Source organism: Dermacentor andersoni, chromosome 11, assembly GCF_023375885.2.
Source record: "Dermacentor andersoni chromosome 11, qqDerAnde1_hic_scaffold, whole genome shotgun sequence".
Classification (NCBI taxonomy): Eukaryota; Metazoa; Arthropoda; class Arachnida; order Ixodida; family Ixodidae; genus Dermacentor; species Dermacentor andersoni.
In genome coordinates, this window is record NC_092824.1 from 100,358,561 (window position 1) to 100,375,851 (window position 17,291).

Below are 17,291 nucleotides of genomic sequence, written 5' to 3' on the forward strand. Positions count from 1 at the left end.
ACAGTCCCCGCCTTCGCTTTACGCAGGCACTACCGTTTCCTGAAGCACGATTGCCCGGCCGGGTAGCTTTTATTGCGATAGCAATTATATGGACTCTCCAGGCGCATTACTGCCGTCGCCGTGAGGTTCCGTATGAGAGAAAGCGTGTCAGGGTGAACCGGCGAACGCGGTTCAATCTCGCGTGCGCAGCGAGGAACGCTGCACAGACGCGTGCCCTCTCCTGTGGCGCGCGAGGCAGGGAGGTCAGGCAAGGGAGGAGGGGCGTTCTCTGGCGGCTGCGAGGGTGCCTCAATGCTCTCGCCCGCCGCTCCTTACGGAGCGGCGGGCCTGGAGACAACCGCGGCGTCTACTACGACGTTGGCCACGCGAATCAAGGACGCCGCAGGGACGCGTTGCCGGCGCACGTGTTTTGAAAGCGATCTACGATGTTTGCAGAGTACGCGTAGTGCCGATAGCTTCGTATGCGCTGTGCTTTCCACGTTTTAGTCCGCGTTGAAGCGACAGATGCACGGAGGTCAATTGGCTCGCGGCTGCTATCACGATTCCTAACTCGAGCGTTTTCAGACAGTTTTCGCTGTCATCGAGCGAGATGTGTTCATGCTTACCTGTGCCATAGATAGCGTACAGCTATCTACGAATTTGGTATCGTAGTCGGTGCTTCGCCTTTCGGGCGGAACTGCGAACTTTTTCTGCATTTAAAATGAATGCCAATGTAATTAAAGGAATTGACAACCGATTTTTAAGGACCTAGTTTTTGTATGGCGCAACGCAAATCTCACCCTCGGTAGTGTACACCTGCAGCAGTTCCAAATGCGCGTGGATATTTTGTAAGCAGAATTCTTCCATCTGAGCAGCCTCTAGAAAAGAAAGCGTCCCTCCGCCAGCAACGCTGCGAAGTGAGAGCGATGCCGATAGCCCACCTCGCAAATTGTGAAAGCTGCCCATCGTTCTGCTTTCACAGGAGTGAGTGCAGCACTGGACGAGGTACCAGTTGCAGAAGTCTAGCCTCCGCTGGAAGTAGCTGTCCGCAAGTCCCTGATGTAGAGATAGGCGATAGGCGTAAAACTGATGTTTCGACAACACTCTCCAAACTGAAGCGACATTGCCTTGACATGCACCAGCGATTTCTCTTACGCTCGCCTGTGGCTTCCGCTTTAAGTAGGCCGAGACGCCGGTCTCAAAATCTTCGCTCAGGATATAACGTCTTCTTTGACGACGTACCGCTCCGGTGGTGCGAAAGCGCTTGAACACCGTCTTGAACGTAGGAACTTACGCGACGACCGGGGTGTCGTGCAGCGTACAGACGTGCGGCTAAAGTTCGGTTTCGATTCGCGTTACGTACGCAATCACCATGTCCACTCCCTCATTCATCGAAAAATGGCCTCGCGCCACTGCAGCCATGTTGAGTGGCGGAAAGGATAAAACAGCCGATGCTGACGCGCTGCAAAAGCACTTGATACCGCGGATTTCTAGATTACGAAGTTACCAGTTTCTGATGTTTCTTTTATTATTATTATTACTTGCGCGTGCGTCATGGCCGCCGCACGCAAACGGCGGCCACGACGCACCAGTTTCCGTTCGGGCTGCAGAAAAAGTGCGGGATGTTCGTAAGCGCACCGCTCCAGCTTATATCAGCGCGTGGGCGCGGCATTGCGTCACTCAGCTGAGGTTATGAGCGCTGTAGCTCGGCGCGCAATTAAAATTTCGCAAATCTAACAATCGATACCGTATGGACTGATGATCCACTAAAATTTCCTCATTACAATCAGACACCCAACTAGAATTAAAAAGCTTCAAATTCTAGTTAATTATTCCCCTAAATAGCACTTGCAACCCGTTCGATAGCGCCCGTCGCGGCCCCTGATCACTTCACGCAAGAACAATTCTACCTCCGAAAGCCTACCATTTAAAACTACTTAAAGTCTTGAAACACCTTGTACCTTACCTGTCGACTGACGTGCAAGAACGTAGTTCGCGATGACAATTTTGGCGGTTTCCTTCCTGTACATGCGCGGTGTCCACACCACAGCAACCCCAAGACGACAGTACGTATGCATGCACTCGTGCTGCGCACGTTTGAGCAAACTAGGCGTGACACTTCAACTGATGGCGGAAGTTACCCCTAAACTGTACTCGAGGTGCTGTTAACCCAGGTCCTCAAAAAATTAAACGCCCGAAGTGTAACGAAGTTGCACGAAATAACGACTGCCGATGCAGCAGCAGAAAATAAAGTCATATGTAGGTCTTAAAAATTAAAAGTAAACAGAGTCCGCACAGCTTGTGGTGTTAGCCTAACATGAACGCATATCGTGTCATGCACGTATTCTTTTGTTGCTTCTACATTTTTTCATAAAGCGTTCACAAAGGGTGAATATTTTCCCTCGTATGAAACGCGGTACAACACTTCATCTAACAGTGAGGATTTCAAAAAGAACACGCCGTCGCTTTTGGCGGAGACGAACAACGTGCTGCGAGAACTGTCGGAACTCGTCAAGTGATCTACTTACTTTCGGCGAGTACTACCTCAACAAACGATGCGACACTTGTTAAAACAGTTCACAACATAAGAGCACAAGTGAAGTTTTCGACCAGAGTGCATGATAGATGTCGCACATTCACTCCACGGGTTTACACATACATACAACTACTGAAAAAAAAAACAAAAGAGACGGCACAGTATTTTCTCTTTATTACTTTAACTAGGCAGGGCGTCGGTTATCTTTCTTTCGCGGCTTTGATAAAAACAACCGACCTCAATCTCAGGCACATGAGGGAGCAATGTGTGGAGCCCCAAAACCAGAGGCGTGTGAAAAATGCACAGCTGAGCAATCAAAATGCGTGGAAGGCACCCCCGCTCATTCAGTCGAGGCTAATCTCAGTCGGGTGAAACCTGGCAACGTGGGCCTGGAGAGTGGACAGCAGTCGAAACGTTTTGCCGCAAACCTCGCACTTATGCGGCCGCTCGCCGGTGTGAGTCAGTAAGTGCCTCTTGAGGGCGTGCGAGCTGGACAGCTGCTTGGGGCACAGGGAGCACAAGAACGGCCTCTCGTTGGTGTGACTCCGCATGTGACGCTTCAGGTGCCCCTTTACGATGAACGTGTTGGGGCACAGCTTGCACTCGAAGCGCCGTTCGTTCCTGTGCCACACCAAGTGCTGATGGAGGGACGTTTTCTGGGCGAACGAGCTGGGGCACAGGTGGCACTCGAAGGGCCGCTCTCCGGTGTGCGCGGAGCGGACGTGGTTCCGCAGCGTCTCCTTCAAGCCGAACGTCCTGGTGCAGTGCGGGCAGTTCAGCGGCTTCTGAGCGGCGTGCATCAGCAGGTGGTGTCGGTCGAAGCTGTACTTGCACGACAGCACCTTGGAGCACGACGGGCACTGCCAGGTCTCGGCCGTGTGCACGGTGCGAACATGATTTCTCAGCGTCTCGTTCAAGCGAAACGTCTTGGTGCATTGCTGGCAGTTCAGCGGCTTCTGTCTGGTATGCATCAGCAGGCGGTGTCGGCAGAGGCTCGACCTGCTCGAGAGCACGCTGGTGCACGACGGGCACTGCCAGGTCTTGGCCGCGCCTGGCGGGGACGCGGGAACTCCTTTGTCGTCCTTCGAGCATGGCGGTGCTGACTCGTGGCGGGCAGTGCTTCCGGACGCCTTAGCGGAAGGTCGGTTGTAGTCGTCGCCGGCATAGATTGGAGGGTTCCAGGTCACTGCTCTTAGGCGTTTCGGTCGGGAAGTACCTAGCCCGCAGGCGGACTCTGTGATGCCTGGCGGAGCGGCCGACACTTCTGCTTCGTCGACGGAACCGACTTGGAACTGTTTCGATCGCTGTTTCGTTCTTGAATCCTTGGCGACATTGTCCCGGGAGACACCTTTCTTGCGCTTCAGGCCTTGGGGGCGCGCGACACTTGGCGCAGGCAACGGGAGTTCAGCTTTGTCGAGGGATTGCTCTTCCGATGGATGTTCCAGACTCTCGTCCTTGACGATGCCCCGCCCACACGTGGGGTCCGCGACACATGGTGCAGATAGCGGAGTATCGGCGTTGTCATAGGCTGGCTTTTCCAGGCTTCCCTCTTTGGCGATGGCCTCCTCTTTCTCTTGCTTTATGGCATGCCGTTCGCGAGTACCTAAGTCACATGGTGGTGGAGACGGCGTGATTTCGTGTGTGCTGACATGCTCTAATTCCTGTTCCCAGTGCTGCGCCCAACTCGCATTGTCCGCAGTGTCCTCGTCGCAAGCAGTACGCCGGTCTTCCTGCTCATGATGAATGGAGATGTTGGCGACCAGGTCTCCGCCATATGATGGCTCCCGTACCGCACGTGTGACCTCGTCTGTGCTCGAGGTTCCATGCGCGTTAGCTTCAGTACACGGTGTAGGTAACGGTCGTGATGTCACCTCGTCGCCTATGCTTTCGTGGCAGGGAGTGCTTCCTGATGCCTTCGAGGAAGGTCTGTTGTCGTCGTTGTTCGCATACGGTGGAGGGATCCAGGTCACTGCTCTTACGCGTTTTGGTCGGGAAGTACTTAGCCCGGAGGTCGACGCTGTGATACAAGGGCCGTGGGCGTCTTCAGTAAGGTCTAGGGGATTCACCAAGGACCCATCCAATGCTGATCTCTCGGTACAACAGATGAGCAGAGTAGCGCTTTCTATTTGCACAGCGAGACCCTGCCTTTCAGTATACAGCGACGAAGTAGTAGTGCTACTGCCTAAGTGCTGAGTACTCGCAATGTTGAGAAATGCCGATGTGGCGTCTTCGTTGCTGGGGGCAACCTCTGTTGGCGAACGAAGTACGTCGCTCCCTGAATCGCCTACAGGTGCATTCGCTGTGTACAGTATGTATTGCGTAGGGCTTAAAGTACTCGTAGCTTGAGCCAGTACTAGCCCTTCAGAACAGCGTGCGGAATCAGGGGCGGCCCTGGGCTCCGGCGGCGACGGTCTCTTGCGCGTTTTCACAGCTTGGCTTTGCAATCGATATTCCACACTTCCAGCGCAGTTTGGCTGCAAGGTGCGGCGAACATTGTCCTCGACCGTCGTACCGGGCACTGTGGGTTGCTGGGCGGGCTGCTGAATTACACATCCGTTGCCAAGTGCAGTGCGGCAGCTTTCTAAAGTTGTCCCGAAAGTTGTCAGGTTCTGAGAAGATTCCACCACAGGGCCTACACTGTTTCGGCGCGCAGAAACCTGCCTTCGGTGAGAGAGCACCTGTGTCTGACTTGTTTGACTCGCCCTGTCTACACAGCCTTCGAGTTGTTCAGGAGCATTGGGTTTACCTGGAGGTACACCAACATTGTTCGACGAGTTTACTCTGTGGGTTTGCTGTGCCGTTTGGTCGGGCACGTGACAACTGCGCTGTGTTGCCAGACGTTCACGAACTTGTGTTTGTTCTAAGGTTACATTCGCTGTTCTGTTCTGCCCGGAAAACGTTGCCCTCGGCGCGTCATCTAAGTCGGCATCAATCGCGTCCAGAGTGAATACCAATTGCTCCAGCAAGACATCAATCTCGCGAGAGAGCACTCGGTTGTGTCTTCGCAAATGACGGAGAAGGCTACCCTTGTCCGCGCACTCTGATCCACAGAATTTGCAGCGCAGTGAAGTAAACGCCGACTGCATGTAGGTATCTCTCGGGGGGTTGCTAACTTGATGGGAGTTGCTGGAAGGCCCAAGCGTACGATTCTCGTTTGCGGGAGCAGGCTGACGCAAGTCGGGGAAAAGTTCGTGTGTCAGACTAAACTTGAGCACTTGGCGGTTACTCTGCGTTGGTAGGTTGTAATTTCTCTCCACGTACTGCCCATTATCAGCAGAGGTCGACGGAAGTGAGCGGGAAGGTCCAGCCGAAGGTTGCATGCTTGCGCGGTCCACGACAAGACTTGACAAAATGTAGGCAGTGGGTAGAACGTAGCAAGGCTCGTAGCGATGCGAGGGACAGGAACGTTCTCAAACGCGATGGTCCGGTATGTCCAATATCCAGATCCAGATTCTTTGCCTCCGTCACTACTTAGTCATTGAAAGGACCTGCGATAAAACAAAACAAAAATCAATTTTTTTTTTATGGAAGGCTTACCAATGCGTAAGGGGGGATTATACACGATGGTGTGTTCAGATAACGACACTCGGGAGGGGGGGGGGGCGCTCTCGACTATTATATTAATTTATTTCAACAAAATGTTTGTAAGACCTACCAAAATCTCCACACACAGGAAACGAAAAGTTCTATGCTTGTGTGCTCCTCGCACATTTACTTTAAACTTTGCTAATGAAACTCATGCAGCTACAACGCACTTAGTGGAATCTATGTGAAGTGGTTAATTCGATGTTTTACACTCACCGGCGATGTGTCAAATTTGGTGATGACAGGTGTAGGAAGGAAAAGTACAACACGCACCAAGAAACGTTTAGGGATCCTGTACCTTTTGTGTCACAGTGTTACGCAGTCTTTTTATGAGTTGGAGGCTTGCGCAAACAATCTAATGTACTTTTCGAGTAGGCAGAAGTTGTTTAAAGCAGCTACATAAAGTACGAAAGCATATAATTTTTTAAGCTCTGAAAATCGGGAACATTGTGCGACTGTGTAAGCCGCATTTTCTACATTGCCTCAGTTAACGTCTTTAAAGAGAAACTTTCTTCGCTTCTTCTTTTGATTTTCCCACTGCTGCTGTTGTCTGGCAGACGGCATCGGGGGGTGGTTCAGAGCGCGGAACCATGGAAGGAGCGTGGCAGAGAGGAAAGCAGACGCAAGAAACTCGTTTGTGTCATTGCGCCACGTCAAATGTGCACAGTTCCCTCTGGAGCTCCCTGGGCGTCGCCACATTAGATTCCTCATAGCCCAAAGTTTGATGAAAACTCTTCAGGCGGAGGTGATACATTGTCAAATAAACTGACACTCACCTAAGTTTCAAAAGGAAATAAAACATAAAATGATGTTTCGAGACCGCTACGGCTCCTTTGTTCACAATGAAGATGAGCGCAAGAGGGGGCGATTTATGTGTTAGGTGGCTCAGAGTGCGCATGTATATCTCTGGGAAATTAACCGTGTCCGGCTAATCGCGCTCCTAGACGTCTCAATATGTAGATTCCAAGAGTAGTCTTGAAGATAGGCGCTTCTCTATCGCCATTATGCTCGCAGCATCCCAATCGATCATGTGGTTAGTAGTCATGTGATGATCCGCCAAGGCGTTTGAACTTGCATTGCCCTTCCCGACATCCATTCCGTTTCCGTCGCCTGTGCAAACATCGCCCTAGGGGCACTTGAAAATTTTGCGATGACCTCGTACAAGACCGCTCCAAAATGTTTTGCCCGATACATAGAATACTGTTTTTGTGCGATTCGTCGCCAAGACGTGCTGTCTTTCCTTGAGCTTCTGAACTATTTTAAAGCAAAGCTTTCTTTGCCTTTTCATTCGACTTTCCCACTACTGCTGCTGTCCGGCACAACGCGCCGGGGGGGGGGGGGGGGGGGTTCAGAGCGTGTATATACTTGGAAGAAGCGTGGCAGAGAAGAAAAGACGCGAGGAACTCGTTTGGACCGCAGCGCGTCGAATGTGCACAATGCCCTGCGGAGCTCCCGGGTCGTTGCCACTTTAGCCTCTTGACAGCTGTAATTATCCGTGACCCCCGCAAGCGCTTACCTTTCTACCAGCGTGCAAGTCCAGAGGGAAGCTACATTGAATGGAAGAGAGGAGGGCGGATAGGGGGCAGGGAATGGTAGAACCGACGCAGTCCCGAAACGAGTGAATAGCAACCTTGCCACGTGAGAAGGCAAGGAAACGCTGGATAAACTTAAGTTCAACGTACGGTACGGTGCGTTTCTGCTATTTTTGAAAAATAAAACCATGCAAATATGTCTAGCGGACAACTTATGCGGGGCGTGCAGAAGCAGAGCCGCATTAATTAAAGCGCACCGCAGGGCCTAGGCGACACAACGGAAGCGGTCGCACGTCAGATCAACACTTGTGTGCCCGCCGCGATAGCTTCGCTGCTATGGCATTGCTCGAGGTCGCGGATTTGACCGAGGCAGCCGCATTTCGACGAGGATGAATTAAAGAACGCTCATGTACTTTGATTTAGGGACACGCTTTTAAAGAACACCACGGTGCCAAAATTAATCCGGAGTGCGCCACTACGGCCTGCCTCACAATCCGATCGTGGTTTTTGGCACGTACCGCCCCATAATCTAATTCAAGTTTAATGCTTCTGCCACGATGCGATGCGCCATGTGAGTAATGACAACGCTCAACCCTCTCAGAGGTCATGAAATATGGCGCACAACAACGCCTCATGCAAACACCTCTCTGTGTGTTCTGTGTATTACGAAGACAAACGGCAGCGGCGTACGCAAGGTAACATTCAACGTCAACTCACCGCTCTCGTGTTGGTCTAAACTTTAAAGAAATTACACATAGGCCGTCCACATCAACGCTAATTATAGCCAATTAAAGCAGAGAGCACAGAAAGCTTCGCTTGCATCGAATCACACAACGCACGGGAACTGCATAATTTTTATCATGCTGAAATATATGCGTGTGCTGAAAAAGTAAATTCACTTCCGATGTGTAGAGAAGTTTCATGTCACATAGAAACTTCGTTTAGATTAGAATATAGCCGGTACCTTCTTCTGACTGTCCTTGTGTGCATGAATACACCCGCAAAGCATAATGACGTCACCGTGCAATCTTTTTGAACCAAAAAAGTTAAGCCTGCGGCATTGTTTGCCGCGACATGTGGCGCTGTTTCGGCGCATCAGGTGAAACGTCCACTGGATCGACACGTGCTCTGCGAGACCGGATTACGCCTATTTCGTCGAACACTGTGTCATCCGAGACATTCCACCGCATATGTAACGCATATGAAGACGGATATGATCCGTGTTCCACCCATTTCATTGAACCCCGCTTTACGGAAAGACTGCGAATACATTTGATTGAACACATAATCACGAGGCTAGCTGCGCCCCGTGCACGTTGTTCGTTCGAAGTTTTTACCGAACGCTGTTTCATCGCGGACTTTTGGCACCCGTGACGGCTGTGCGCGCGGCACCTAATAACCCTTCTGGGCAGTGCAGACACCTTGAGTGAGCCGATCCACTTACCTTGAAGCCGCCGTCGCTGAAGAGCGCCTGCCTAATTACCGAGCCACTGGTCACCGTATGGGGTGGAGTTGGGAAATCATCGCCAGATATTTACTGCATCCTCCTGCGCGCCTAAACTTTCACATTCAGTCATCCTGGCTCACCACTCCAAACTGCGCGATGTACGCCGCCTGTGTCGCCGCAGGTGAGCCGGGCTTTCTGTCATGAAGCGGCTTTAGCGTGAACTAGAGCGTCCTGCACGGTGCAGCCACCTGGTGGCGCAGAGCTTAACCAGCCGAACACACAAAATCGCGATCAGAAGCGAAAGAAATGGGCGGGTTGGTATGGAAGTCAGCGCTGTGTCTTGTCTCTTCTCGTGCCTTTGCTTTTGTCCTAGTAGTTCGCGCTCCGAATTCAACATAGATAATGTTAGCTGTAACCAAGTGTAGAACATTTAAAAATATGTCTTCACGATTACGCTCCTGTCGAAAATTTACACCGGCAGCAAAGTGGAATACACTTGGTTACTGCTATATTAGCCCTGTGTGAAGAGATCTGTACACCCATGTTTGTAGATTTCTTTTCCCCATTTGATGGATGGATGGATAAGGCTGAACTCTTCAAATCGGGCCCCAGCTCGCGCCACCTAGCCGTGACTAGTGCTATATTTCGTACCAAGTGGAGGGTGAAATTTCACTCTTGCCTTGATTTCAGCCACCGATCAGATAACCTCCGTTTGGCTATTTCTACCCGCTTAAAGTATATTATGCCTCCACAAGCTGTCCTTAAACCCCAATGCTGTCAAAAATTCAGCCCCGTTCACCGTTCGCCCATTTGTAGGGCGAAGCCCTTTACAGAAAAATATCAGGTGTTCAGCCGTTTCGTCCTCCTCTCCACACGCACCGCATAACCTGTCTACCCCTTAGGTACATGACTCGGTACGTCTTAATCCGCAATACTCCCGTCCCGGCTTCAAAAAACAAAGACCTTACCCTAGAACTGTCGTCGACATTTTGTTTGGCAATTTCCTTCTTGAAAGTTCTGTATGTTTCCAGTGCTGATATGTCGTCTGCATCCCTATTTTTCACAGACTCATTTCTGTTTCTTTTACCCTTTTCTAAACCGATGTTTATTGTTCCCCCCCCCCCCCCCTTTCGCCATTGTCCAAATATTTGCTCAACTTTCTTGTTCGCTTCCTGCATTTTGCGTCAACATTCCTCCATGTACAAGTAACTGAAAACTTTCCTAGCCCACCACTTTCCCGGCATTTCTCTCAGTCGCTTCTCAAATTATGTCTTGCTGCTAGTTTGCCTGCCCTCGAACGATGTCCATCCCATGTCACCATATGTACCCTGCAGTGATCTGGTGTTTTTCCGTGCGCTCCCAAAGCAAGCCTACCCACCCCACGTTGCTTCATTTGCAACCTTACTCGAACCTCCGAGTACAGGACTGCATTACCGAAAGTCAGGCCAGCGCGCGAAGCCTCTCCAACCAGTGTGCCATGCGCGCGCCCCCGCAGAGTAGAGCCAGTACATCAAGGTACCGTAGGTGAAGTATACTAGAATAGTCTAGTACACTGTACTACAACTGTAAAGTAGGCGTAATGCTTTACTCTGACTCCGGAGGTGGTTCGCGTTTCCATTTTCAGAGAACAAAATGACGCGAGTGAAAAAAAAAACAGTAAAAAAATCGACAGCTGTCTTTCCGATCCCTTTCTTTTTCTGGTAGTGCAATGGGCAATGAAGTAATGTTCCCTGCACGCCCGCTGACCCAGCAAGTTCGCTGGTGCGTTGCGATTTGTCGTCAGCTGGCTAGGGAGGAGCGAGTGGGTTTTTAAAACAAAGCGCCCGACCCCTCACGAGTGTTCTGGACGTATCTGCACATTCCGTTTCACTGAGTTTTATGCGTCAGACCCTTTGGCAGTATAGGTCAAGACGACAGTTTCGACCCCAAGGACGCTTTGTCGGCTTGAGTAACAAGTAAGTATTAGGGAAACAGGGAAACGTTACAGATTGACAAAACCTTGCACCACTTTGGAGCTTATCCTGCCTGCAAACATTTATCGTGATGACACACTTTGACAAACTTTAGCATCTGTAAACGAACGTGCGCAATTGTTATTACCAGTATAGGACAAGCGGGGATTAGCGCCTGTAGGGATTAGCAGAGTTACTGTATACGGCCATGGCTCCCTTCAGGGATCCAGGGCTGCATTAAGGTCTGTCATCTTGGGCTCTAATGTCAAGCGAGAAAGCCATTCCCTGCACGCGTAGGAGCCGCGCTCTTTTTAGTGTGCGTGTGCGCGCGCGCGTGTGTGTGAGAGATAACGCTGCACGATAGGTGAAAGACGTGAATGGCCGTATTCAGGGGACAGTGCTGTCGCGTCCAACGTTCCCCGTGTTTAAATTATGAGTGATGAATATGATCCAGGTGAAACGCACGAGATAATTGCATGCACACATAGACTGTTTGCATTGGCTATGCACCACTACATTGATTTAACGAACCCAGAACGGTTATCTTGTCGCGTTTTACAGGTCATGGGCAAATTTCGCCGTGTTGTGTGTATGATATGTAGCAGAAACACGCGCTGATTAAGGATGCATGCATTACGCAATTATTGTACGTGTAAAAATTCTCGTGGGTACATGGAATTGCGAAACTTCTGCAGTTCCGCGCCTAGAGAAAAAGAAAATAAACCGATATTTTATTTCTTCTTTACCCCGACACACTGCAGGATCTGTCAGTGCGCCGTACGATATTCATTCTGCAATTTAACCGAGAGGACGTTTTGCAAACGCATTTGTTTTCGGCCAGCAGCATCGAAGAAGCAACAACAACAGTGCCGATCTCAATTGTACTTGGTCGGCGGGCCTTGCGGAGTGTTGGCGTCGCCTGTAAAATGTTGGCTTCTCCATAGCGCGGTCGGACAGGACTCCGCGCGCGTTCCTCCAGGGCAAACATACCCTTCGCGAAGGTCGTAAGGCCCCTCCATCCAGGTCGGCGAAAACGTGTATGGAGTGGCTTTAGTCGTAAGGGGCCAACGCGCGCGGAGTTCAGTCCTGCTAAGGACGTGATGGCGCTCGGCAAACAGAGGTAGTAAGAGTTACTATTTATGGCTTACTAGTAGCAAATGTAGTAACCTAAGGCGGCGGTGCCCAATTCAGTACGCGTAACGAAGAACAGAGTCACACAGTGGTGGCGCGTGACTTGGCAAGGGCGCAGAATGACCAACTCTCAAGGGAACAGGTGAACTACAGTGCCTCAACGTCAGCGTCTGTGCACCAGGTCGGGCTGTGGACAGACTAGCTGGGGTCAGCCTGTCTTCCCACCCCCTGCATAGACACACTGTTCTTTATCGCCATGTATGTAGTATATTCTCTGGCTGGGGCGCTTTAAAGCAGCCCACCCGTTACCAAGGCGTCAGCCTCAAGTCATCGTCATCATCATCATCGCTAGTATCACTGGCGGTGGCGCCAGCGGCGCACGGAAAATAGTGGCACAACTATGACTCCCTAAAGGGAGCCATGTATTGTAGTAACTCTAGGGGTTGGTGTCGAGGCACCCTAAGCATTGGCACTGGCATGGGTATCACCCCGGCTACACTTCGCCCCGCCCCCGGCTACTTGCAATGGAAAAAAGAAAGTGGCTCGTTAAGTCGACCGCTTGCAAGAAACGTCTACGTGCTTTATTCCTTGATTGTGTACGCGCATTACTTCAAGACGGCTCGGAACAAACATGGGTGTTGGCTTCTCCGTTGACACGTGCGCAGCCCTACAAGGCTGTCCAAGGTAAAACCAAAAACTCTCTTCCACTGACTTCACTTCTCCCTCAAACGTGGGTCATAGCTCAGCGACAAGAAACGCAATGTTACCATTGAGTGTCATTTACCACCGCCGTATACCTCCTGGACAGTAGTGGGCTGTGCGCAGGTTCGGTGGTGCTAAAGGTGTGGCTGAGAACAATTTCTTCTATAATAATTTCTTCGTTTAGTATTGAGCCGCGTTGCGTTGCCCTAGCGACTTCATTCAACCCCGCCCGATACAGTAGAAGGTCACTTTGATCACAAGTTGTGCAGTAATCCTGTCGTCAACAATGGCCATGAGAGGGAATAAGGAGAAGTGCAAAGGAACACACTGCAATACAGCCGTGCGAGACCGGCACCAGCAGACCATGTCTCGCGAGTTATATCGCATTACGGACGTGTGCCGAAGGCGAGTACAGCTCGTGGATCTCGCGTTACGACGGGATGTCGGCTCTTCACAAGCGTGACCAGCAGCCACCTTCTGTTTATGCGCTGTGCAACCACGTACTTTTCTGCCTATAGTTAACACACTAAATATGATAAATCAAACGCTACTATATATATCAGCCTACTATACAATAACGTTGATTTAATCCTCGTGAAACGGCAAATAGTTATTCGTCAAACAAGCGAAAAGGCACAGGGTGCATTTCGCTGATGGGAACAGTAGCACTATGCGCTGACTACGGCAGCGTCAACATTAGAGAGTTTTAGAATAGGGGCCCCAATAGTTTGGGGCCCCAAAGAGCTTTGCGGTTGTTAGCGTTGGGGCACGTAGGAGTGAAGAGTTTTAGAATAGGGTTTTACGTTTGCGGATAGCTGGTGTGGATGGATGGATGTTATGAGCGTCCCCTTTGGAACGGGGCGGTGGGTTGCGCCACCAAGCTCTTGCTACTATGCTGCCTAATATTCTACCTAGGTTAACCAATGAAAAAAGAAAAAAAAAAACACTATGAACTACCGCGTCCAAACTTTCTGATCCCCTATTGCGAATTGTGCTTTTGTACGTCTTCGTCTTTTGTCGTTTCCCTACTTTTCTTCCACCAATCCTCCAATCGCCTCTTACTAATGTCTATTGCGGACCTGTTTGCTTTACCACTGCTCCCGCTGAACCCAAGGGCTTCAAGGAGGCCAGTGGTGCCTAAATCGACCGCTGGGTAGACGTCTTCACATTCTAATAAAATATGCTCCGTCGTTTCCCTAGCTTTACCGCAGCAAGCACATGCTTCTTCTTCCTTCTTATATCTCGCTTTATAGGTGCGTGTTCTAAGGCATCCAGATCTCGCTTCGAAAAGTAATGAGCTTCCCTTTGAGTTGTCATAAATGGTTTCTTTCCTGATTACGTTTTTTCCTCTTCAGTAGTTACTCATGGTAGGTTTCTTTTCCATTGCCGCCACCCATGAGATTAATTCAGCCTCTCTGACTTTCCGCTTGACCTTCCTTGTTGCTGTGTTGCCCACCCCACAGGCCGCATACTTGCTGGTAGCTTCCTAGTTCTTTTCCTCCACTGTGAATCAATGTTTTGCCTGTACAGATACCTGAAATAGCGTCTTGCGCTGACAGCGCCACTATGGCGTCAAAGAAAAGCTATTAGAAATAATTAAATAAAATATACCATTTTATGATAGGAATAATAATTTTGACTTTCGTGTATTAGCATTTAATTACAATTTAGAGGTTATTCTGCAAGCAGCAAACAATTAGTTGCGCTTAGTTTTGAGCAACTTTACTAGCCTTCACCAGCCAAGCTGAGCCGTGTTAGGCTTAGCCGTGTTAGGCCTCAAACTTCATGTGCGCGGCTCGAGAGGGCTGAAGCTTGTGCATTTCAACTGGGTTGGCATGTTTGACTCATTTTGAGCGCGATTAATTATATATAGAAGCGAAGACGCTGTCACTATCGTGTTGTCGGTTCGACGGCCGATCGCGCGGGGTTCGGTCGAACGATGGTCGGCACGCTGATGTTGTTGGTGCCGTCGACAACAAAGCCCGTCGCAGTACAACTCGCGCTCGTCAGTTACGTTGCATATGGTTGAGTCGTTGTCGGTCTGCTGTGATGGTTTCAGTGACGCACTGTGCTGAATAGACGGTCAATCGCTGGCGCGAGCGTCTTGTCGGTCTCGTATCGACCAAGTGTTACCGCGCCTTAAACCAGTGCGCGAAGTCAGGCACGCGCTGCCACTACCATCAAGTGAGGGCCCACGCTGCCAGAAGACTTCGTCGGCAACGTGTTTTTAAGTGTCGCCAAAGTGTAACGCACGGGGCTTTTCGTTAAATTTGTTAGCCATCAGGCGGCGACGACATGGCTCACGGTGTAGACCGGAACACTCGGACGAAGCTCTGGCCGCTTTCTGTTTTAAAGTGGAGTTGCAGTCTTACGCTACGCACGTTTTCGGCACCACACCGACGTCGACTTACTAGTGGAGTTTCAACGCGGTACATGGCGCGAGTATTTGCAGCAATGCGCGTCCGAGCGCTTCTTTTCTTTTTTTCGGAGGACTTTGCGGCGTGCGACTTTTCCAAAACGTTTTGCGACTAATCCGCTTGGGCTGATGCCGCCGCGCCATGAAAAAGGTGGCGATCTCGCGGCGTGTAGCGTTTCCGCATTCACCAAAGACGATGGTCACGGAATTCTCTACACGATGCGCGCATTTACTTGAAATGTGTAAAAAACAAAAAACAAAAAAAAACGACAGATCCCTACTGAAAATTTCCGTATCGATCCCCATAACTCCTATATCCAATAACATCACATTAGACACTGGAAAATCTGGTTTTTATATGGGATCATATATGTTTCATATCGGATTATTGGATATGGGAATTATGGGGCATATGGATTTTCCAGTAAGGATTGTTTAGGGGCTCTGAAATACCGCGTGTTCTACTGTAACTGTATCCTTCTTCGCACAGTGCCTACTATTTCTGATTCGTCTTCGTTTCCCCTCCTCTCAAGTTCTTGTATACACCTATGCGGCTACGTATGCAATGTGCACCGGACGCGGCTATGCGTACAGTGTGTGTTGTGTGCACATGCATAGAAATTGATCTCTTTCTACATGCTCAGATTTTGCATTTCTTGTTCACGTCATGAGCACCTTTCTTTTTTATCTTAATCTGCACTTTCATTTTACGATAACTATTTGCGCCGTTTATTTTAAAAAAAAATGCGCACACACTCTTGTTTTTCAGCCGGTTGACACAAAACATTAACAGTACTCGGCGGTCCACCATATCGGGTGCCACTAACCCTAATGACGCCACTGCTTTACGCTCGCATGCTGACAGGCTGCAGTGGCAACAGCGCACCGACTGAGGTCAAAGCGGCTTCACACATCTGTTGAGAGAGAAATAGGAAGGGAGGGATGTCGTGACCATTCCAATTATGCGAGCGCGGTGGTAGTTCGGTGAACACAGCAGCTTGCTAACTCAAATTTCGCGCGCGGTTAGCACAAAGATCTACGGAATCAAGCGAGCTGAAATCCCCAGGCTTCGCCGTAGCTGCGATACGTTTTGTGAGCACGTAAATACATGTGCTTTCTCTGGTCAGCCGATCACAATCTAACATATTTAACGTGCAACATCTTGAAGCCCCAACAAAATATATATATAAAAAAAGTAGGCACACGGTTACTTACAAGTATGGTTTTCCCAGGGACCAAAGCGCTCACAAGAAGGCTCGATGCCATGCTCGATGCAGTGCGACGTCAGTATATCTTCGAATGGGTTTCGACGAACACATGCAGCAGCAGCCACTAGGTGGCTTGAGGCGCTAGTTGTCATGGTGGCATAAAAAGAAGAAAATCAAAACAATATCTGAAATTACATTAAGGCACACATTAAATATGCTTTAAATTTGCCATGAGCCATACGTGCAATGTCTTGATTTCTCAACGTTCTCAGTAACTGAGAAATCCGCAATATACTTCCGAACATCCGCGATAACTGCTCAAATTCTGGAGACCAGCGCTAAGACCAAATATATATAGAAGGAGACACACATTGCGGTGTGTCGTTATTCTCTGTTATCTTCTCTAAGCGCTGGTCTTCCAGTATTTGAACTATGTTAAACCAACCGGCCCAAGTTTCTACCTTACTGAAGGCGATAAGTGCGTGTGACTTCTTAGTGTCTTGCATCAAGTGCAACTAAAGGCTGCTCCATTGTCTACCCCTAAAACAGAAGGCTGTCAGATATCTGACTTGGCCCCGTAACCAAATTCCTTCAAATTTACCCGCAACCAGAGTAATGACCGAAGAACTCTGAAATCTGGTTAAAGTACGTACGCCATTCTAAACTTTACCGCTTACAGCCAAAACCGCATAAACTTTAGAGCTGATCCCGAGCGTTAGAGCTAGGAGTAGGCAGATGTATGATTTCGAGTTTCGAACCCTCTCTGAAAGTCAATTATGGCATAAGTTTGCACAAATCGGACA

The 17,291-nt window shown here is 49.8% G+C and overlaps 1 protein-coding gene across 2 annotated transcripts; it reads right to left on the minus strand.

Moving 5' to 3' along the window:
• Nucleotides 1–2,671: 2,671 nt before the first annotated feature.
• On the minus strand, nucleotides 2,672–16,564 carry LOC126539153 (uncharacterized). 2 transcript variants are annotated; one of them, XM_050185899.2, is made up of 2 exons: nucleotides 16,496–16,564; nucleotides 2,672–6,003 (listed from the first exon to the last, which is right to left on the minus strand). In XM_050185899.2, the coding sequence occupies exon 2, from the start codon at nucleotides 5,833–5,835 to the stop codon at nucleotides 2,860–2,862; it is 2,976 nt and encodes a 991-aa protein (XP_050041856.1). In that variant the 5' UTR covers nucleotides 5,836–6,003; nucleotides 16,496–16,564; the 3' UTR covers nucleotides 2,672–2,859. The 2 variants fall into 2 exon arrangements, with proteins under 2 accessions (XP_050041856.1, XP_054931197.1); XM_055075222.1 differs by lacking the exon at nucleotides 16,496–16,564 and adding an exon at nucleotides 9,077–9,251.
• Between the last annotated feature and the right edge of the window lie 727 nt (nucleotides 16,565–17,291).

Coding starts and splice junctions, on each gene's coding strand:
- LOC126539153 (XM_050185899.2), bottom strand. CDS start 5,835: ATGCAACCTTCGGCTGGACCTTCCCGCTCACTTCCGTCGACCTCTGCT.